Genomic DNA, 23,043 nt, shown 5'->3' on the forward strand with positions numbered 1-23,043 from the left:
CAAATGGCCAAAATAAATACCCCGTAAAAAGTGTTGAATTCTTTGACGAAGGCATGGATACATCGGCATTAAGTGTTGAAATTAATTATGATCAGCTTGATTTTAGAGCATCTAAATGAAGGCTGGACTGATACTGATAAGTTGGATTGGTAGATTTAGATATTTAGAGATTTTTAAGGAGGAGAAGATAGCAGAAAATAGACATTTTCCCTTTTGTGGTTAAAATACATGAGCGGATGTTTAAATTTGGTTTGAAAAGTGGTGAAAATGGCCCGATTTTCACATTTCTGACTCCTAAATCGGACACCCTCTGCAATTGTATGGGCGCTATCTCTCCCCTACGCCTCAAAAGTGTCCCACTGTTATTTACTTCCACATTTGATGCACTGAAATCTCTAAAACTCCCGTGGCTTTAGATTGGGATAAGTATTTAAAACTATTTATTTATTTATTTATTATTATTATTATTATTATTATTATTATTATTATTATTATTATTATTATTATTGTTGTTGTTGTTGTTGTTATTGTTATTATATTGTGAGCCGTGTGTTAAAGGGCAGTGAAAAATATACTTTACTAAACCAAACTGGCTGGGCTGATGGATGGTGTTAGAATATGAACAATTTCTGTTTCTCTTTGTCCGCAATTTGATGCTTTTATTGATGAAAAAAGAAAACTAAGCTAAATTATAATTTTGTTTACCACAGAAAAGAAAAACATCCTGTTCTCTTTAATCCCTCTGCAATGTCACATAAACATTAAGAACACTGCAGATTAAAGGATGTTGGATTAACAGGAAGAGAAATAAGATAAATCTCCTTAACCTGCACATTTACCTGAATATTTACATTCTTGTACTCAGTACATGCAGGTCTCCATAGATCATATTACACAGGGATTGTCATTCATCTTTATAGTTTCGGCTTTTATATCTTTTCATCATGTGTTATCACAACGTAAACAAAAGTAAATCATGAGGAAAGCAATGCATCTCTGAACTGGGTCATGATTTACATTTTTTGATGACTCATTAATTTGTCAAAAATAAATAATTCTTATCAACTGCAAAAATCATCTAGATCCATGTAGCTGGCGGAGGCATTTTGGTATGTGTTTTTGCAGACTGTATTTGCATATAAACCACCTAATGCTCAACAGACCGTTTGATCCAGTGGGAAAAGATAAATCATAAACAACATAAGGACTAATACAGCGGCAGTTCTGGCATCTTCTGTTTTTATGCAGATAAGCCTTCATTTAGAAACATGTTTATTCTCACTGTTATCCAGAAAAAGATTATAGCTCTCTTTATCCTTACAACTAGCTAGAAGACACTTGACGTTTTTGGAGCTATTCATAATTTTATCCATCTTTCAATAAAAACCCCGTTCCATCCTAAGAATGGTTGACCCATGAGCATAATGCAACCACCACCATGTTTCACTTTGACCCAAATACACATGTTCACTCGCACCTGGAAGTATAACTCAGGTAGCGCAAACTACAGGCAAACAAACACAGTTATAATGGTGGCGTTAGCGAAAACACCTCTAATAGTAGAGCTAATGGTAAAAAGTAGTGATAATGGTACCTTATATTATTTGTTGCTGATAAGGCAAAAATGGTGAGACATTTTTTTGCCTTATCAGCCGACTTTAAGACAAATAAGATCGACAGAAAATACATCAGCTACATTGTTTACAGGAAACAACAGAGATTATTGCATACTTTCAATAAACATTTACATATTAAAAGTTTACAATTACCGGGTGCTCAACCCCGCCCTTCCTTCTTTGCCTCTCCAATGCCGCCCTGGGCGACTGCCATCAAAAGTTCTGGAGCGTGTAAAAGCACCGATGGTTTTTTTCAGAAATGTTTGGGGCAACAGGGTTACTGGGAGACATACAGTCCCTGTTGGAGTTAATTAAAGCTGCAGCTTGAGATCACATTTAGACGACTTGGATCGTGCCAACAGCAATAGAGAGAGGGGCGTGTGTGCTCCTGGCCTGGAGGCACATTAATCGGTCTGCTGGCGGAGCGGAGGACGGGAAAAACGCAGCGTTGCGGAGGGAGGGACGGAGGGAGAGAGAGAGAGAGAGAGAGACAGGGGAGGAGGAACTACTAGTGGAAAAAAAAAAAGTTAAAGTGAAAATGGCTTCCTTGTCTTTAGAGTCTACAGAACAATCTGAGAACAGCCCAGAGGAGCCATCAGCAGCCGAGTCCAAAGAAGACAAAGAAACCGCCCGAGTTTCGGAACATCTGCTCCAAAGTTTCCAGAAGTCGGCTCTGAGTTTCTCCACTGACCAGGTTTCGTGTCTGTGCGAGGCCCTGCTGCAAGCGGGTAATGTGGATCGCCTGTGGAGGTTTCTCTCCACCATACCTCCTTCGTCCGAGCTGCTACGTGGCAACGAGACTTTGCTGAAGGCCCAGGCGCTGGTGGCTTTCCACCGGGAGGAGTTCAAGGAGCTGTACGCCATCCTGGAGAGCTATGACTTCCACCCGTCTAACCATGGGTTCCTGCAGGACCTGTACCTCAAAGCCCGCTACAAGGAGGCGGAGAGGTCCCGGGGCCGCAGCCTGGGCGCCGTGGACAAGTACCGGCTCAGGAAGAAGTTCCCCCTGCCCAAAACCATCTGGGACGGGGAAGAGACCGTGTACTGCTTCAAGGAAAAGTCCCGGAACGCTCTGAAGGAATGCTACAAGAGCAACAGGTATCCCACTCCGGACGAGAAGAAAAACCTGGCCAAAGTCACCGGACTGTCCCTCACACAGGTCAGCAACTGGTTCAAGAACCGCAGGCAGAGGGACAGGACCCCGTCCGGGACACACAGCAAAAGGCAAGAACAACAAAGCTGCATGCATGTGCACACATTCAATTATATAAGCTGCAACAGTGTCCTTTGTTTGGAAGCAGAGGAAACCCAGAAAGGCTCTAAAACCTGAAGAAAAAACACAGCACGCCTTCACTCGAGCGCAAAAATGAGCCAATATGTTAGACGCTGGTTTATGCAATTGATTTGGCTGTAGCTGAGTTTTGGCAGGAGTGAAGTCACACATCTCAAACCTAAAGCATGTTGCTTTGTTATGAAATGTGAGATCCAGATGGGCCCGCGATGGCTCAAGTTTCCTGAAACCCTGCACTGCGCTGCCGCCTTCAGAGCCAGAGAGACAGAGGTTAGTTAGTGGAAACCTTTAACAAGAGAGAGTGGGTGGAAAAAAAACCTGCAGGATCAGGTCACACACAGCCTGAGATCTCTCATTTTATACATTGCAGTAGGGATGGATCAGGCCAGACCTTGAGGTGTTCATTGTCAGCAAAAATAATGATATTTATTGATGCTCCCAAAGAACCAGCAGAGGAAAAAAATAGTTTAATTATGAAAAGTAAAAAAAAAATCCAACCATACTGTCATTACAGAGTAAGTAAGTCTCAATTTTATTATGATTATCATATTTTGCTTTTACGCTGATCACAATAGTACAATATTTACCCATAGCTGTTGCCTAATGAAGGTTTCTTTCTTTCTTTCTTTTTTTTGTTTTCTGCATCCAGGCCTGTTTTTAACCAATTTCTACCAGTCTCAAAAATCGCATGTAGCAACACTTTAAAAAAAAAAAAAAAAATTGTAATTCTGGGGTAATTTAAGTCACTCAATTCACATTGAAATACAAAGTTGCAACTTAAAATCACCAACAACAACAAAAAACAAAGTATATATAAATATTGCCATGAACCATTCACTGTTCTGGGAATATTCATACTCGTATGGAGGCCTACCAACCGCAGGAGACCAAGAGCTCTTTAATTGAGGTGTAGCGATGCAAAAAAACTCACAAGAAGATACACAATATTGAATTTACAAGGACGGGAGAGAAGGAGATTTATTTTACATTACTTTCAAGAAAACTTCAAAGCTCAAATTTCTTCACATTGCCTTTATGCTGTACTTTTGTCGCAAACTCAACAAACTGTCTTTTTGTTATTATTTATTTTTGATCTCTTCAGGCCGTAGGACAGTGCTTCTGCGGTAGATTTCCCAGTTTCTGTTCATAGAGTGCGCTGTGATTGTTTTGTAGCTCAGCGAACCCTCCTACACCCATCCATCGGTTGCTATAGCGACACCTTCTGCCACTTTCAGCGTCCGACATGAACACGTCGTCCGTGTCTTGTCTGTTTATCATCTCTGCTGGAAACTGTGAAAACGCTGCCCAACATTTAAGAGTGAGTTGAGGCATCTTGTATTACAACAACCAGGATGACGCCATGACGACTGCAACTGGCTGCTGCTCACGAGACCGAAGTCGCTTCAACAAGAAATTTTAATATCAAGAGATCTCGGTAGACAAGTTCTTGTTACACCCCTACTCGTCGTTACCAAAGATAAATGATCAAAATTAAAAGTCCAGGGAGCTGAGAACGCTGCCTAATTGACTCTGGGTTTGGTTGGTGTAATTAAAAAAGTGACTCATCTTCAGATAAATTAAACAGATTTAGTCAGAGGAGAATTCAAGAATTGGCCTCAGCTTACTTAGCAAATGATGTCCTGGGTATTTTTACTTTCTCACTGGGAATTCTTGAAACTGCAATTGTAAATGGAAAAACGTTTATTTTTTTGGTGGCGAAGGAGAAGTCAGTAGCATAACAGGTCAAACTTACTGAGCACAAACTGTAGCTTCATACTGACTAATCATAACACACCAACCAAATCAAATATGCGTCAATAAGCTTGACTTATTCAGTTTCTCTCAGGTCCTGTCTAATGAATCCAGTTTTCACTGATTCAGAATTATTTTTCTTGACTCTTTCTCCTCTTTTATAAAAGAAACAATGTTCTTTATGGTATTTGTAGTAGCTTTAAATTGAATAGACAATACAATTACAATATACTCACTTATGCTTGAAAGCCTTTGTCTACAGCTTTCATCTGAGCTCAAAGAAGTGAATCAGAGTACATGACTGGTTTTATTATCAGCCAACTTATTTATGGGATGAAAGTGTGTGTGTGTGTGTGTGTGTGTGTGTGTGTGTGTGTGTGTGTGTGTTCTTGGTTTTTATTTAATGAAGAGTGGCGCTGATTCCTGTCTCTGGCAGAATAATTGGTGCAGCTCGTTTTTTTGTTTTGTTTGTTTTTACAACCACTGCTTCTCCAAACAGGCGTGATCTGTTCGTGAAGAGATAAAGCAGAGCACAGAGGGCTTATCTCGCCCCACCTCTGTGGTTGTGGTGGTCAGGCCGAGCGACGCTGCGAATCTGTGTGGTCAAACCAAAACCAGAACCATAAAATGGGTTTTAGGGCTCTGGTCCTTCCTGCTTGCACAGAGGAGTGCTGTTATGCATGGTTGATTATTAAGTTGGAGGAGCAGCGTGTTGAATAATGGTTAACCGTGCTGCGGTTTTAAAGTAGAGGAGAATCTTTAACAAATTTTCTTTTGCCACTAGAAATGTGAGATCTAAATCCAACCAGGACAAAACTTGTCTGATTTACATTAGATGTCTCTCAGCATTTCAGTTTTAGTACTACGGTATCTGCTTTTAATCACAACAGGAGAGCAATGATTATCCCTGCACTGCAAAAACACAAAATCCTACCAAGTGTTTTGGTCTGGTTTCTAGTGCAAATATCTTGGTACAATTCAAATAAGATAAAACTAACTTATAAATAACTTTTAGCCAAGAAGTACCTTGTTTTATGTCAATAATTCCATAATGTTGATGAAAAAGTTCCAGTTCCACTGGCAGATTATTTCACGTAGACCAAGATGTTTTTCTCATGTTAAAAAAGTTAAATAATCTGCCAGTGGAACTGAAACTTTTTCATCAATATGATGGAATAATAGATGTAAAACAAGCTCCTATATCTTGCTAAGAAGTTACTTGTAAGTCAGTTTTGTCTTATTGAAATTGTACCAAGACACTCGCTATGATTTAGTGTTTTTGCGACGCATTTAAACTTCATATTTTCTCAAAAGCAGAAATAATTGTGAAAGACACTCATTAAATAACCAGTCATTTTCTTTTTATGTTTAACTTCGCCTTTAATTTCAGTGAGTCTGATGGGAACCACAGCACTGAAGACGAGGCGAGCGTCATGGACGAAGCGGCGGACAAACCTGAGGAGCCCGTTGGCTCCGGGGCTTCCATCATCTCCGTCTCAGCTGTCCCCTGCAGCGCTGGGAGCCAGCTCATCCTCAACAGCCCCAGCGGCTTCCTCACGGCGCCGCAGCCTTTGCTGCTGAACGGAAACTCCCTGATCTCCGGCGCCGGGGCCGGCGTCATCATCAACGGCCTGAGTCTGGGTGACTGCCAGACGGTCACGCTGAGTCCTGTCACCACCAGCTCTCCTTTGATCCTGAACGGGGCTCAGGTCATAGCCAAACCCGGGGTCGGCGCAGAGCAGCAGCAGGCGGCGGAGCCCAAGGTGGCGGCAGTTCTGAGCAGCAACATGCAATCTTCCGAGGCCTCAGCCATCGTCTCTCCTCCACTGCAAACCAAAGCAAAAAGCGGCAACAACATGGATTTTCTCGTCCGCTGTGAATCGGAAGGAGGCTGCCAGACGGTATCCTCGTCCTCCTCGTCTTTATCGCCCTCCCCGCCAGCTCTGTCGTCTCCCACCAGTCTTCCATCTCTAGTCTTAACTCAGAACCTGCAACATCAAGAGCCACTCTCCCTCACAGCGCCTCTGTCTTCTGCAGGCGTAGTTATTTCTAACTCTCTAGGTCAGCAGGGGGCTTCTCCCTCGTCAGTTTCTTCCATCCACTCCACCCCTCATGTCATCTCTTTGCCCCAAGTTGTGCCTTCCATCCACTGTGCACCAGTCTCCCATCTGGTCCAGACGTCTTTAGGATCTCAGTGCCCTCAGCTCGTCCCAGTATCCCCACTCGCCTCTCCGGCTCCACCGTTCCAAAACCCTCAGACTCAAAACCCGGCTGGCAGACCACCGGAGCAGCAGAAAGAGCCCCCAACAACTGTATCTGAATCTGCTGCGACTGTGGTTTCGGTCTCAGAGCTCAACAACACTACCCTCCAGCAAATAAACTCCACTCCCAGCAAAATCCAGACTCCGCAGGCTCTCTCCATGTCTTCCCCAACTCCAGTAGTGCCGGTGTCACAAGCCAAAGGCAGCAGCGCCTCTGCACAGTTAGTCTCTCTCTCCCTGCCTCAGCTGGTCCCCGTCTCCTCCATCCAGACCTCCTCCAACGTCTCTTTCCCTCAGGTGGTGCCGGCCAGCCCAGCTCTCTCCATCCCCTCGGCCGGATTGCCCTTGCAGATCCTGGCTTCGGCTCCCGGGTCCGGAGGGGCTCCGCAGACCCCGCTCCGGATAAACCCGCTGAGTCCGATTCAGAGAGTGGGGAACCCGAGCAGCGTGGCCCCCACCGTGCAGCTCCTGAACCCTGGGATCATTCAGCTACCTACGTCTCCAACAGGTAAGCATGTTTCATTGGAAAATTAGATTTATCATTGGTCTTAAGGTGGATTCTTTGATGTCTTTTCATTTAATTTGATGAAGTATTTAAATGTAATTTGGAAAAACTTGAGTTAATCTTGAGAGGAAACAAATGGTTTATTAAGGATCTGATCTTCATGGAAGAGTGGAAGAAAGCCTCTGCTGAAAGGAAGCAACAGAAAGTCCCATTTAACAGCTTGACATTCGGGGTGTTTTCACACCTGATAGTCTAGAAGATTCTGTTCGATTGGGGACTAAAACTGCAACATTTGTTATATTTTCCACTTGTGTGGTTTGCTTTCACACGGCGGTGAACCAAAACCTTTGAAAACCTGTTCCCACTTCTCGCCTGTGGTGGCGCTGCACCAAGAACCACTGAAGGAAATGAAACGAAAACTGAGCACAAGTTTCTTTTTCACATAACATAAACAGAAATGTAGTAGCGTCAGATCACCAGTTGGTGGCTATAATGCTTCCTTCAGTTGCTTGCCGTCACCAACATATCAAAAAAGAAGAAGTAGGGTCAGATTTTAGTGGCTGTAGTATTTCTCTTTTGTCTTTGGCAAAAGACCACAAACTATTCCTCTGACTACTGTTAGACTCGTGTGTTTGCTTAGGTTGTATTTACCCAGAATGCCCTCCACCACAATCTGCTTCCTGCTTTTGGAGCGGCCTGCTGGCATTCAGATATGCACTCGAACGGCACCAGAGTTCACTTCAACCAAACCAAGACTGAGGTTTTTAGGTGGACCAGGGGGGTCGCTTTTTTTTGGTCAGAGTTCTGTTGTGTGTTCACACCTCCCCAAATAAACCAGACTTTCTAGGCAAATGAACTAGTGTTGGATTAAAGCGGATTAACAGGGCTGGTGCGAATGCAGCCTTCATTTTTGCCACAGTCCATGCAGGGAACTTGGGAAAAATGGGGATGCTTTTTTTTCAGCAGGGACTCAGAAGAAGGTCAAAGTTGATGGGAAGATGGAAGGAACCCTTGGAGGTTCCCAAACATGCAGGCTAGTTCTAGAGGGACATTGGTTATATCAACAGGTGTTAATGTGTTGGAATGGCCTAGTCAAATCCCAGATCTCACTGAAATTGTGAATTTGTGGTTACAGTTGAAAATTGATAAGATGAACCTGAGATAATTTTTTCATTGAAGGATGGGCAGAAATGCCAGCCCCTAAATGTGCAAAATATTGATTAATGAGGGATGAATACAAATAACGCCACTTCTCATGTTTGTAAAAGATAATCAAAATCATCAAGTCAGATGAAATCATGTGTAATTGTTATCCTCCCCCTTAGCCATCTCCAGAAAGCTTGTGGTTGCTCAGTAGGGTAACTAGCATGATGTGCATAAAGTCACTAAATAAGTATCATTGTGTTTTCCTCTAGGGAACCTCGTTCTTGGTGGAAGTCCTTATCTGAGTGTCCAGCAGGGGAAGCTGATTCTGACCATCCCAGCAGGGATCCAGCTCACCAGTTTACCCCTGAAACCAGTCCCCGACACACCTGCCATCTCTGCCAATGGCGTGGCGGGGCTTCTCGGCCCCTCTGCGCCTCCCGCGGCCCACCCGCCTCCGTCCGCCTCCGGCTCGACCGCCGCCGGCCCGGCAGCTTCGCCCTTGAACTTCATCAGCTCCTCCCCTCTGTACTGTGCTCCGGACTCCGCCGTCGCCACCAGCCAGGCGCTCGCCGACCAGCCCGTCACCATGATGACCCAGAGCACGCTCACTCCGGAGAGCATGCTGGCCCTGGGCCCCATGTACAGCGGCGTGGCGCCGAGCCTCCAGCTGTCCCAGCCGGCGTGGAGCCCCGTGTCGCTCTCCACCTCGGCCAGCCTGACTCTGTTTGACATGCGGGGGAAAGGCGAGCTGCCCGTAGACCCCGCCCTGCTCGGCCTGCCCGGCGGGGAGTCGCTCCTGCTGGGGAGCCCCTCGCCGGGGCAGGACGAGGACGCCAGGTCTCCCCTGGGGGACCCAGAGGAGATGGACGCGGACCCCAAGATCCTCACTCAGCTCCAGTCGGTCCCCGTGGATGAAGACCTGGGTTTGTAGCCTCTTAAAACTGCACGCTGGCGACAATGATCTCTGAAAAACTTTAGTTGCTCCTCATGACCCGACATGTTACCTTCACACTCTTTAAACATATTAATTAGGTATTTAAACGTTTTAAAACCTTCACAGTCCTGATTGGCACTTTTGAGAGAAGTTTTTGCAGTTTTGTTTCTCTGTGTTTGGCAGCTCCAGTCAGAACCTTGCATACGCTTTTCATGGAAATCAATATCGCGCTGGTTTTGGGCATTTAAAGATTTATTCGTAGCGCATTAATGTTACATAATGCATATTAATCTCATTACCTACTTTGACCTACAAGCGTCAATACAGAAAAGTGAATGGATCCACTTTAAATAAATATAAATATAGAAATTTTTTTTTCCTACTAGCATATTTGTTCTAAAAGCTTAAGATGGATATAAAATAATGTTTTTTTTAAACCATAAAATGAATTCTTGATTCCAGACATAAAACCTGATTATCTCCTCTTTTTTTTAAAAGGGTTTAGTTTTAGACAAATGTTCTTTTTAATGAGGCTGAAAGTGAGAATTTGTACTTGGAGAGTAAATGATCCTCAGCCCTAAGACGAGCAGTTAACAGCTGGATCTGCAACAAACCCAAACACACGGAAACTGAGGTTAGAAGTACAAAACGGGCCAACGTTTGGCTTCAGGAATGCCCTGACCTCAACTATGCTCAAAATTTGTGGAATATTCACAAAGACTCGGCCAGATCCAGAGAAAAACCACTTAAATGTGGCTCACCAGGAAGGTTTGTCAAGCATCCACAAATACCTCCTCACCCGGTTTTATTCTCTATTCAAAGCTCTCCTGCAGTCAGAAAAATAATCAATGAGTCAGATACATCTTTAGATTTAAAAAAAATTAGAAAATAAATGACGTCGACATCCATGATGAGTGTATGTAAACGCGTGTCTAGAAAGGCTTCATTTTGAGGGAAGATTTTAAAGGGAATTTTCTGCCGTTTTCAGCCACATTTAAAAAATAAAAAAAATCTTACTTGAGAGAGGAGCTAACTTTTTGACATTTTGAGGAATTTCAACAGTACATTTTCCTGGAGGTTTTCCTCGAGGTGCCACCAAAAGAGAGAAGATCTGGTAAAGTGAAAACACTTGTACATTTTGCAGCGAGAGCTTCTGGACTTTGACTCTTCTTACGCTACCAACACTCCAAAATAAAGAGCATAAATTCTTTTATGCTCTTTATTTTGCCTATTAGTTGCAAGGGAAACACAACAGTATTTTACAGATATGAACCAGTTACTGAAGTCTGGCTAACCAGGCAGATGTGTTGCATTTAATGTAAAGGATTTTTTTTTTTTTTTTTTTTCAGTTTTTGAATTGTGTGATTGAAATTATAATAATAATGAATAATGATAATAATGATACAGGAGTTAAAAGGGTTTTAAGAAAAGGTTATAACTCTATGCAATGCTATATATGTGTAGCTCTATATAGGACACTACGTCGCACAACACTTGGGAGACGAAATGAAGCGTTGACGTGCGTTACACTAAAGCGTTTTGCTCTGATTGTGATGTTTCTCATCAAATGCAGCCAAAGCTTCAGCACAATGATGCTGATAAGTGCCTTATTTTAAACCGATTTATTTTTTTTTTTAATGTTTTGTGTTTGTCCCACCGTTTTGTATGACTTGTATGTTGTTGACCTGATTTTTGGACTTTAAAGAACGCCCACATTTCTACGTCAGTTTGACCCTCTGTGAATTGCTGTGATACTTTATTTGCATGGTCGTTGCTCCATCTCATCTTTTTTTATTTTATTTTATTTTTTTTAAGTCATATATTTTGCACATTTCATTCGCATTATGTTTACGTTAACGCTCCCGTTGTGTCGCGATCGCGGTGGGACTCGTTTGTTCGGGACGCTCCAGGTCCTTTGGATTTAAACGCTAAACCCAAACAGGCCGTCTGGCTGCGGGCCGCAGCGCAGGCAGCCCTCAAGCTTTTTGTTCATTTATGGTACATAAATGTACACTGGATGTCAGAAGTGGACACACCCCTGTTAAAATGGCAGGTTTTCGTGAGTTAAAGCTGCAGAATGTAACTTTTTATTTTAAAAAATATGTTTGTGTTTTTTTTCTTTTTAGGATATTTGTTAAAATTGTCACTATCTCAACAGATGATGAGACAGAAATTCCTTGGAAAAAAATCAAGCTACTCCACCTCGTCCCATTGGTGAAACGTTTAAGATTTAGTTTCCAAACTTCAGTTTTCCTCTCATGAGGTAATTCTGGCATGTTGCTGAAAAATAAAAATCCATCTTCAGATTTCCAGCAGACATTTGGAGGTTTTGGATTGAAACTGAGTGATATTCACACCGTTACAAACTGGGAAACCAAACCCAGATCAACATATCACTGTGGTTTTTTTCAATATTTTCTCTTTTTGTTTCTTTCTTTGGTGATTGATGGTGCTTTTGTCTGATTTTATCAGCTCATAACATACAATCACAAGGCCTTCGACGACTTTAAGGCGTTCCTTAAAATGTTTTCTCTGGAAGAATTTAACTTGGCTCATCAAACCTACACCCTTAATCATCTGATCCCTCTGCAAACTGAGGCTTTAACTGAGGGATTAAAGTGAGCAGACGTGAGGAATATTTTCTAAAAAGATGCCTGAACCTAATTCAGGACAATCAAATTATTATATTAGCTTATGGATGTGCCACTAAATTTGTCTAATCTTCTCCTAACAAACTTGTTTTGTTGTTGTTTTTTTCAGCTGAATTGTAAGGCAGCTCATAAAGAAGTGGAAGTTGTTTATTATGCCAATTATTTCTTTCTCCAGCTCTTTAACAGGGGGCTTCGCTTTTGAAATCCAGTGTCGACTTCAGTATTGCCTCCAGTTACAGCAATGACCTGCGTTTGTGACTTTTATATTTTCCTCTGATTGGTATGTTTTGTACATTTAACCTATTTAATTGCATGTGCCAGTCGGTTCCTAGCTTAAAGTTAAGACTCGTGAAAACGGTGCATATAGGAAATCTCGGGTGACTTTGCGTAAGCTCCGGGGTTTTTAAACTCTAGTTTATCCCGCTGTTGAACTTTGAACGACGGAAACGGGGCTGTTTTTATTTTAAATATACCAAAGCATGCTTGTTTTTCTTTTGTTTGTAGCCTTGAGTTTTTTATTGTTACCAGTCACTTAACCTACACAACTCTTGATTTAACCAAAGATTGTGTGTTGGTCTTTTTTATGTTTTTTTTTTTTTTTTAAAGGGAGATGTCTGTCTTTAAATGTTCTTCCTGTTTTTTTGTTTTGTTTTGTTTTTTTTTTTACTCAAATACATTCTATTTTTTATATTACATGATACTGTAATAAACTACATTTATTAAAAAAGGAAAAAGTTTGTCTCCTATTTACTACCCTTTGTTGGAGCTGTAGGGTACAACCAACTCTCATTTGTTCAGGGATTTTTGCCTAAAATTTGTCAACAAAATTTTATTCAAATGCGTTTCTGGGAAAGCTTTGGGCTCGTTCTCCGGTTAGTTCAGAGCTTTCAAAGGTGCGCCGGCGGCTCGTGTTTGCACAAGAGAAGAAGAGGGTGGAGGGGGGGGGGTCTCTGGTGTGTTATTATAAACCCTGATGGGCTCAGGTTACCTGTGCGAGGGTATGATGATGCTCGATCCCAACACTCATGCTGGTTGGTTTGGTTTTGGTTCATCCATAATGATCCACGGAGGCTGCAGCGCTCAGAGCAGCTAAGCTGTAGAGAAGCTGTTTTCTTTTTTTTTTTTTTGTTTGTTTGTTTTTACCACGATGATCTTCACAACAGAGCAGGTCATCTGCGTGTGTGAGGTCCTGCTGCAGGGCGGTCACATGGATCGTCTCGCCAGCTTCCTCCGCACTCTTCCTCCCTCCTCCTCCTCTTCTTCGTGCCTCTGGGAGCTGGAGAGCGTGCTGAAGGCCCAGGCAGCCGTGGCCTTTCACCAGGGCCGCTTCTCGGACCTCTACGCCCAGCTGGAGGGCTTCCCATTCTCCCCGCGCAGCCACCCGTTCCTGCAGCAGCTGTGGCTGCGGGCCCGCTACGCCGAGGCGGAGAGGCAGCGGGGCCGGCCCCTGGGGGCCGTGGGGAAGTACCGTGTCAGGAGGAAGTTTCCTTTGCCCCACACCATCTGGGACGGCGAGGAGACCAGCTACTGCTTCAAGGTGGGAAGAAATCTTAAAGAAAAATGCTCTTTAGTTTACTCAAACACCCTCTGATGGTGACCGGGACGCTTTAATTACTTTCAGGACCTTCTCCTTAGTGCCTCGCAAAACTATTCAAAAGTTGGAACCAGAGACTCTAATTTTTTTGTGCCCAACACAAAGTGGTGCATAATTGCTACTTTCCTTCACTTTTTTCTTTTTACAAACAAAAAAACTGAAAAGTGTGGCATGCTCTTGTGTTCAGGTGTCAATGCTTGGAATTTTCAAGATTCAACAATCTTGAATTAATAAGTTGCAGCAACACTTAAATTTTGAAGTATTTTTGAAATGAAAACTTTTGCCTTGTGCATGTAAAGTCTTCACCTGCAGGGTTCAGATGCGCCTCTGCTTCATCACACCTGATCAGGTCATTGGGAATCTGGAGAATTTGACTGCATACTGAGGAAGTAATGCGGTAATTTGGTTCAGGCGTGTTAGGGACACATCAAAAACTTAGAGGAAAGTGACCCCTGACCAAAAGACATTTATGCTGCTTTTCATTGCAAAAATAACTCGGTCAGATCAGAGAGGGCTATTGTGAAAGTGTTTCTGCAGATGTTTAATCAAATTTAGGTCATTTGTTTTGATTTAAAGCATCTCATTGAAGCCACAGGCTGGCATGCTTTGGATCTTCCTACTTCCTGCTCGGAGGAGGAAGGAAGCAAAGCTCTGATCTGTTCTGTAGTAAACAACCTTCAAATGAATTTTGTCTGCTTTTTCTTACTCTTGCATCGAAATCAGATTGTGTGACTCTCTGCAGCTTCTCTTGGGATTTTGTTTAACCTAATCACTCAGCTTCATGACGCCGCTTCCTCTAACAAATTGTGGCCTTCACAGAACGACTAGCTTTATGCTGAGATTAAATTAGACCCAGCAGGTGGACAGTTTCTAAAAAAAAAAAATAAAAAAAAACTGGTTCACATTAAACCATTCTTCAGTTTTCTTTCCACGTAGTTATTCTCTGCTCTGTGTTGGTCTAAAACTTAAAATCCCTCCTGAAAACACGTTCAGGTTTGTGGTTATGACGAAATGGGAAGGTTTTTGGGGATCTGAATGCTTTTCAAAGGCGCTGCATATCAAATTCTCTTAAGGATACTGCTTCAAATGGAATTAATATATATATTTATTTTAATTACACCTGGGTGGAGGTGAAAAAATAAAGAATGACATATTCTTTATTCCTTTTTTTTTTTTTCTGATGACCCATAAAACGTTGACTTGCCGCCGACGGTCTTGAGAGCTCCAACATGTTTCTGATGTTCAGAACAATAAACGAGCTGATCTGTAAAGCAGGAGAAATCGCGGAGCGTGCTCAGGGAGTGGTACCACAGGAAGCCGTACCCGTCCACCCAGGAGAAACGGGAGCTGGCCGCCGCCACCGGCCTCACATCCACCCAGGTCAGCAACTGGTTCAAGAACCGCCGACAGAGAGCGCGAGCCACGGACGTTAGCAGGTCAGCGACGCCACAGAGGAAGGTTAAACTCTGTTGAGTTTTGATGACTTAAAGCATCTGGAGTAAAATAGTTTTTATAAATTGTATTGGAAGTTTATTCTGTCTCGAAAGAAAACTGATTGTCTCCTAAAATATCCAAGTTATGGGATTGAAACCTACAATTTTAGATTTGTAGCTTTAAAAAATCCTTTTCCATCTTATAATTACGACTTTTAAACAGATAATTATATGTATTTAATTACTGACTTCATATCATTCATATCTTACAGCTTCGCATCTCCAAATTACTATGCTACAACCCAAGGTTGTGAGTTTATATCCCATAATTTATTACTTCATAATTATCACTTCAAGTGTCCAAGTTATGACTTAAACCCATCACATTGTAATATTTGTAATTTATATCAAAATCATATCTTATATCTCATAATTATAACTTTGCATCTTCATATTCTGACTTTAAAACAGTTTGTACTTGGTCATAATTATGATTTTATATCATAATTATAAAATCATAGTTATCGCTCAAATTATAGATTTTTTTTGTCACATTATGACTTAAAATATTTTCTAACCAAAGACTTTGCTTTAAAGTGGAAATGTTGAAAATTTTGCTGTAATATTATGACTATAACTTTGTATTTTACAACTACAGATTTAACTATGACTTTAAAATTAAGAGAAAACATTGTTTTACAAAACTAAATTTACATTTTGATAATAAAACACTGCATCTCATAACTTTCTCAAAATTAGGAATTTATCTCTTATGACTTTCTCTATTATAAGAAATATTGTATCTCTCAACTATTACTGTTTCTTTACTTTTTGAATCACAGCTATGACTTTACATCTTTTCATTATAATTTGTGAATTATAACTACATCTAACTATACATTTCCTCAAATTATGACTACAATCCTAAGTATAAATCTCAAAAATATTTCATAATGTCATTATTCCTTCATAATTATGACATGAAAACGATCCTAATTTTACATCTGAGGATTTTATGTAGTAGGTGTGATTTTGTATGTGTTTTTACTACGACTAAATCTTATTCTGCTCCTTTCTGACGTTCTTGGATGTATTTAATCTTAAACTCTTGACATATTCAGATCCTGCTGGGGAAACGCGATCATTTCCTGAAGCTAAACAACCACAACTTCTAGTTCTGTGCTTTTTAAAGCCATATAAAAACTAGCAGCAGCGCCCTCACGTGGTCAAACCGGGTCATTAAAAGATGCATTTGGCTCCGTAAGCGCGTCTCTAATGCCGTTTAACTTCTGCCTCAGTTTTCAGACGGCCCTCGTTGGCGGACACTCGGGTGAAGTCTACCTGTCCTCTGAGAATGAAGCTTCTCCCCAAGGCAGCCCACAACCCCGGAGACGCCGCCCGACACCTCCACCCCTATGCCACCCTCCTCTTCCTCTTCATCACGTGCATCAAGACTGCTAGAACTTTATTGACCAGCAAAACAAGAAACAGCCACGGCAGCTAAACCCGACACAAGACAGACATTTAAAAATCAGCAGAATTAATTCACAGGTGTTTCGACACAACGTAATTCATATCAAACCAGATGTTGAGTTCAATTCAAGGACAATGCTGGTAAACTGATCTGTATGAGCAAAGTGTAACCGTTTGACCTTCAGAGTTTAAAAAGAAATAAATAAAAGCGATTTGAACTTCCAGAGAGTCTAACCTTGAGTGAGAGTACGAGGCTGGACTTTTACAGTAAAGATTATGATGAAGTTAAAAGCAGCAGACCTTCAGTGATCAGGAGAAGTACGAGCTTCACAGACAGAGTTCAGCTCGATTCAATCCAAGTCCGTCTTTAAGAAGATAAAGTGCATCTTCTTCATATTAACGGGGCTAAATTCTTGTTAAGGCTGCTCAGGTTTTTCTACATGTTTTCCCATTTGCTTCACAGGACATTTAGACACGAGGTCCAACTCGTCAGGCTCTAGTCTCTGACTTATCCATAGGCTGGCTTTGATCACCGACTCTCTCTCTCCTTAGTTTTACTTTGATCTCCGTCAGAGGTATTTGGCATTTTTCGGTTCAGAGGCCCAGATACTCGGCCAGGAACACGGCCATGATCTTCGTGAGGTTCTCCACGGTGGGGCGATGCATGTTCTCCTCCGTGTCGTCCAGTGTGTGCCAGAACTGAGGGAAGGGAGTGGCGATGATGTGCAACACGGGGACACCTGCAAGGAAAGATGAAATGAAAAGTTTTTAAAACTGCAACAAGAACAAAAAAATAAAATGCCTCAAACACAGCGGTGAGCTGCAGTGCGTCGTCGTATTGTCTTTTCATTGACCTCATTGTTGCATTGAGAATCTGACCAACAACAAGCCTGCAGCGCTAAAATTACAAATGTTATTGATTTGTAATTTAACACAATCTCACTGGTATGCTAGAAGTGCAGCAATTTTTTAGGTTTTACCAGATTCTCACTCATCCTCACAACTTTGGCTCATCACATAAAATCTCAAACACTTCAATGTTTGTGGCAACAAGAGTCGAGTTTTAGGAAGATAATATTGACATGTGCTCTGATAAAACCGCCGTTACATTCTAGATTTACTCATATTTTTTTTTAATAAAAAGGATTTGATCTTTAAGGAGAGTAAAACTACCAAACTATCACTATCAAGGGACTTCTGTCTGTATAAATTGTCTTTTTTTTTTCTGTGACTTACCTTTGTGAAGGAAGGGGATGTGGTCATCTTGAACGGGTCCGAGGTAAACGTCTTTCCTAAAATACGTCTGCTCCGAGGGGTGAGACATGAGGAGGCCCTGCCGATGGAGCCTCTTCTCTAAGGGGAAGAGCACGGTTCAGATCCAGACATCGCGATTTCAGGGCTCAGAGTTGAGGCGCACGCTGCACCCACCTGCAGAAATCAGTCTGTCAAACCAGCGTGCCGTGTTGTCGAAATGATTCGCAATCAGCGGATCGGGACCACCGAGCAGGTCCAACAGCACAAAAAGGTCCTGAGGATGCAACCACACGAAAATTAGCACATGTGCTCCTAGTGAGGATCCTGGCAGTCTCAGTCTGTTGAAATTGGTTTACTTTTTCTTAAGATGCCCGTCTGGAGACTTTTCAACATGATATAATTGCTTGCTTTAAGTCAATATTTCCTTAATATCGATGAAAAAGTTAATATTGCATTGGCAATTTATTTTATTTATAACAAGACATTTTTCCCATGTAATAAGTTAAATAATTTGCTAATGTGCAACTAACACAAAGATATTTGTATTAGGAACTTGACCAAAAATACTTTGTAAGATTGTGTCTTTCTTGCAGTGTTGCCTTCCTGTACAGCTTGGAAAAAAAATTCTCGCTTCATAGCACAGTCTGGGCTTTCTTCTCCCCTCAGATCATCTCCAGTAGATTTTTATTTTTATTTTGCCACAGACGGAGAGGTCGTGAGCGACATCGTCGATTTCCTGCACGGTTTTAGATTTGTAGTCCTCCTGTCGTTTTACAAAACGGCAACGGAGGACTGGAAGCGAAGCCGTTCCGTCTGCGCCGGTCACTTTCCAAATATTGAATAAACGTTAACAGCCGCCTCGTTTGGATCGGCTGGGATCTGAAGTGGGAACCCACAGGTTAGACAGAACACACCTCAGCTGCAAGACGATGATTTAACCATCCAAATGTTGTAAGCACTTCCTTACAAAGCACCGTGGTTACTAAAAGGAAAGCATAGTGTATCCGGAAAGTATTCGCAGCGTTTCAATGTTTCCAGATTTTGCTAGGTTAAAGGAGAAAGGGGAATAATTTAGTTTTCAAAGCCTGGAGGTGTTACAGAGTGCAGATGGTGCTAAAGCTCAGCCAGTAAGCTAGTTACTAAGTAGGGCAATGTTTGTAATTTCTCCCTTTTTGAGGATATGAAGATCCAGGATATTAATTGTACATGTCAACCTTTTTAAAATTTTATAAATGTGGTTTTATAAATGTACGCCGTCTGGATGAGAGAATGACCCCAGCTGACTCGTGTCGCTGCTTCCTCACCACGGCCTGCAGCGCGGTGGCATGAGGCGAGGCTGCAGGGTGGGGCGTGTTGGCCAGGAGCTCGGCCAGGTGACGGGAGCCGTACAGCGAGTCCGTGGCCGTCCACTCCTCGAACGACTCCTCGCCGTCGAAAAACACGAGCTGCAGGGTGACCGGGCGTTTCTAGGGCAGGAGGAAAAGTTAGTGATTTCATGAAGAGATGATTTTTCTAAAACAGCAGCTGGAGTCATCGTTTCCCTCCTGCAGCAACAATGTACGGTAAATTACAGCCTCTGGGGAGAGGACGGGGACTGCAGCCATGGAGACAGAGCGCTAAAAACAGAGCGTAACGGGAATGAAACGGGAGAAGACTTTAGTCAGCGTCTTTAAACTTCAACATGAAAAAAAAAAAAAAGGAATGACGAAAATAGTAACATGATGCCCCAGCTGCCTTCTGAATCTAAGCATCTCACTCCTGTAGCAAAAAAAAAAACAACAAAACACCTGCTGTTTGAATGATCTGAGCTGTGCGTCCAGAGAAGTGGCCAGCTCCAAGATCATGGCACAGGGCACAGCAGAGTCACTGGCCCCCAGGAAGACCCTCTCCGGGGCCCGCGGGTCTGGAGGCAGAGCCTTGGAGTCGTAGTGGCAGGCCAGAAGAAGCCTGCGTGGTGCCGCGGGGTCCAGGACGGCAACAACATTGGTGAAGGTGACCTGACCGCGAGGGGTTGGAGATTGGAATGAGTCCAGATCCACGGACCAACCGGCCGACAGCGAGGACAGGGTGGAGGCGATGTGCTGAGGCAGAGCAGAGGGAGTAAAAGACGAGCAGCGTCTGAAAGCGCAGCCGAGTGTGATCTTTAAATATTCACCAGATGTGCTCCGATCCGATATCAATATCTGTATCGGTCCAGATATTGAAATAAATTCTAGATGGGTTATCAGTAATGATGTACCCAATCCACGAGCTGTTCTACTCCTAATTGCACTGACTGAACAAACTAAAGTTGATTTTTTTCATGTCTGATCAAACATGTGACGCTATTGGTGTGTTTAAGTGTGCCGTACTGGTATAGTAGTTATGAAATAAATTTGTAACTAGTACATTTATGTCTGTGTTTAAAAGACGAAACAATTTAAGTTGATTCAGCGTCGTTTCTCTGTATCGGATCGGTATGGGCTGATGCTAAACCACTTTCCCTTCGGATATTGGTGTCCGGAGGGAATGTGGATCGGTTTCACACACCTGCTGCACCGCCAGGCTGCCTCGAGTCCCCGGGAGCCTCTCTATCAGGATCGGCCGCAGGTGAGTCTCCCACAAGCGAGCGCCATCGACCAGAGAGGCCAGGCGGCGGATCTGAGCCACAGAGACTTTACTGGGTTTGTGGGACAACTGTTAGAGAGGAGACGAAATAAAAACAAGAATAAGATCACAGAAATGGAGTAAGATGTTTGTGAACGCTCAGATTCTTTAACCAGTATTTTATTTATGCAGTTGTTCTGCTGCTCCATACTGAAACTTTTCCCATCTGTTTGTTTTTGTTGACCCTCATCATCATTTTATGCATCCATAATTGCTATATTTATTACTTTTAGTATAATTTTATATGAACTAACACATGACCTTAAAGGGGCAGTATTATGTATTTTCCAGGCACTTTCATAACACAATCAAGTAACTTCAACTGTCAGATGTTAAAAAAATGCTGCATATATCAAACATGACTAAAAAGAAATCGGGCCTCTGTCTCTTTAAGAAGATCCAGCTCTTTCCGACACTCTGCCTTCTACATGTCATCACAGCAATGCTCCTCCAGGAAGCGTTAACATAGTTTGTAGGAGCATTGCATGGAGAGGTAGCTGGTACAATAAGCTCAGTTCCACCAGGTGTTTGCTAATTGCTGCTGGCTAGTCTGGAGGAGCTGATTGAGGGAGGTGTGTGTGGGGGGTGGTGCTCTGTGGGAGCTGGGAAATATCATAACAAGTAAAGTCGATTTTTCATAACACTCCCCTTTGACTGAAAACATTGCTGTAAAGCATGTTACATCTTGTCAGTAGTGAAAGAAGACATTTAAAGCCGTTACTCAATGGCTTTAAAGTAAAAGTGATGATGAAATATCATCCAGATTACTACAGATCCTCACCTAAATTAAGGTACACCTACACAGATCTGATTACAACTATAAACAGATAAAAATGTACAGTAGTTTCCCGTGTTTAAACAACTATCACGGGTAACCCAGGCAAATATAATAAAGTAAAGTTCAGGTTTGCAGCTCCAACTGTGGACATATCTCACCCTGTCCTTAACCAGATCCACGGCTGGCAGGCGGCTCCCGTGTCCGCCGGAGGTGTCGTTGGACAGGTAGACACTCAGCACCACCGCCAGCACCAGGACGCTGAGCAGACCCAGCAGCAGGACCCGGGCTCTGGGGATCCGCACCCGGTCGCAGCCAGGGAGAGAGCCGCCGTTGCTCTGCTGCGGAGGCTTGTTGTACCTGCGGCTGGAGCGGGACATGGCCGCGGTGGGAAGCGTCCTCCTCCTCCAGCGGCCGCGTTGAAGTTACGGCTACGTGTCCAAAGCGACGGACTTGAGCGGCGCAGCAGGGAGATTCACACAGGAAGCTATGATGACATCTGCAGCTGCTCGCCTCAACATATCGATCCGGGATCAGCTGCTACAGCTTTGTTTGCTCTCCTCGATGGCGAGTGCTCTGGAGCCATGGTTGGCTCTAGATCTGCTTAGTTCATTTATAATAATTACAAGTTACACCTACAGCTGCAGGAGCTCTGCAGATGTTCCTCGTCGCTTCCTGAAAATTCAAACACTAGTAGTTACTGACAAAGAAGAGAAACGTCATATTTTAAGCATACGCATCAAAACTACGTATAAGCCACAAAAACAACTAATTTAAAGCACTCCCATCACTGAGCTGGAGTCCAAACAAGTGATACTTCTTCTTTTAGGCCTTTTGGAAAGTGAGGGCACATGAGAGGAGCGCCATCTAGTGTACATTCTTGGCTAAATGTTTTCTTTTTCGCATGGAGAGATGGCGTTGGGTAAACAACTTTGAGCTACATTACCGCCACCCAGTGGCAAGAGGTGTAGCTCAGGACATGAGAGAGAGAGAGAGAGAGAGAGAGAGGGAGAGATAAACAAACAAACAAACAAACAAACAAACACAACCGATGGACTTCTCGACTACCTGTTTAATAATTCATTAATAAATTTTTAATTCATTTTTTTGGGTACCATTTCACAGCACATATTCCCTCAAAGCAATTTGTAAAAAAAAAAAAAAATTTTCTATTTCATATTCAGACATTGACCCACGATTGACCTGAAGGAACCTGCAGCAGAACCCACAGAGCTGCCATCTGTTGCGACTGATTGGGGGATGGAAGACAGAGGAGACACATAACACAAAACCAGTGGTACAGGATTACCTGTTATGGTAACGAAAAACTAAACTGTGTTACAAAATGGAATAGAAGTAGCATTAGTGGATATGTAAGAGGATATGTAGCCATTCGTATAGAATTGTAAGACAATTCAATTAATAATTAACAGAAGGTGGTTTTTCACCTGAATAACTGCATTTCAGTCCTATATAATTGCGCTGTAAATAATTGCATTGACTATATATATTACTTTAAAAATGGATATTAACTGAATTGACTTGTCACTTCTAGTTCCTAGGAACCTCTCTGCACACCCCACGCATCGTGGACACAGTTTAAACTTTTACCTTCTGGTCGAATAATGTACAAGGTGGGTCATAAGTTTCCATACATAGAAAAAATAAACATTTTATATTGGACAACCATTTTTATTTTTGTGGGACTCCGT

At 42.6% G+C, this 23,043-nt stretch overlaps 3 protein-coding genes across 3 annotated transcripts; 2 read left to right on the forward strand and 1 right to left on the reverse strand.

Annotated features, from left to right (window-relative positions):
• The first annotated feature begins 709 nt into the window (after nt 1-709).
• Nucleotides 710-12,750, forward strand: six5 (SIX homeobox 5). Its single transcript, XM_015021571.1, has 3 exons — nt 710-2,840; nt 6,050-7,428; nt 8,841-12,750. The coding sequence occupies exons 1-3, from the start codon at nt 2,155-2,157 to the stop codon at nt 9,500-9,502; spliced, it is 2,727 nt and encodes a 908-aa protein (XP_014877057.1). The 5' UTR covers nt 710-2,154; the 3' UTR covers nt 9,503-12,750.
• Nucleotides 12,751-12,902: 152 nt separating this feature from the next.
• Nucleotides 12,903-16,878, forward strand: six9 (SIX homeobox 9). The gene is made up of 3 exons (XM_015021596.1): nt 12,903-13,693; nt 15,026-15,186; nt 16,482-16,878. The coding sequence occupies exons 1-3, from the start codon at nt 13,304-13,306 to the stop codon at nt 16,642-16,644; spliced, it is 714 nt and encodes a 237-aa protein (XP_014877082.1). The 5' UTR covers nt 12,903-13,303; the 3' UTR covers nt 16,645-16,878.
• qpctla (glutaminyl-peptide cyclotransferase-like a) lies at nt 16,634-22,196 on the reverse strand. Its single transcript, XM_015021585.1, has 7 exons — nt 21,493-22,196; nt 20,440-20,586; nt 19,698-19,991; nt 19,215-19,376; nt 18,085-18,184; nt 17,893-18,009; nt 16,634-17,396 (listed from the first exon to the last, which is right to left on the reverse strand). Exons 1-7 carry the CDS (start codon nt 21,709-21,711, stop codon nt 17,251-17,253), a joined length of 1,185 nt encoding a protein of 394 aa, XP_014877071.1. The 5' UTR covers nt 21,712-22,196; the 3' UTR covers nt 16,634-17,250.
• Nucleotides 22,197-23,043: the final 847 nt, after the last annotated feature.

Source organism: Poecilia latipinna, unplaced genomic scaffold, assembly GCF_001443285.1.
Source record: "Poecilia latipinna isolate Pla-1442-1.1 unplaced genomic scaffold, P_latipinna-1.0 Scaffold85, whole genome shotgun sequence".
Classification (NCBI taxonomy): Eukaryota; Metazoa; Chordata; class Actinopteri; order Cyprinodontiformes; family Poeciliidae; genus Poecilia; species Poecilia latipinna.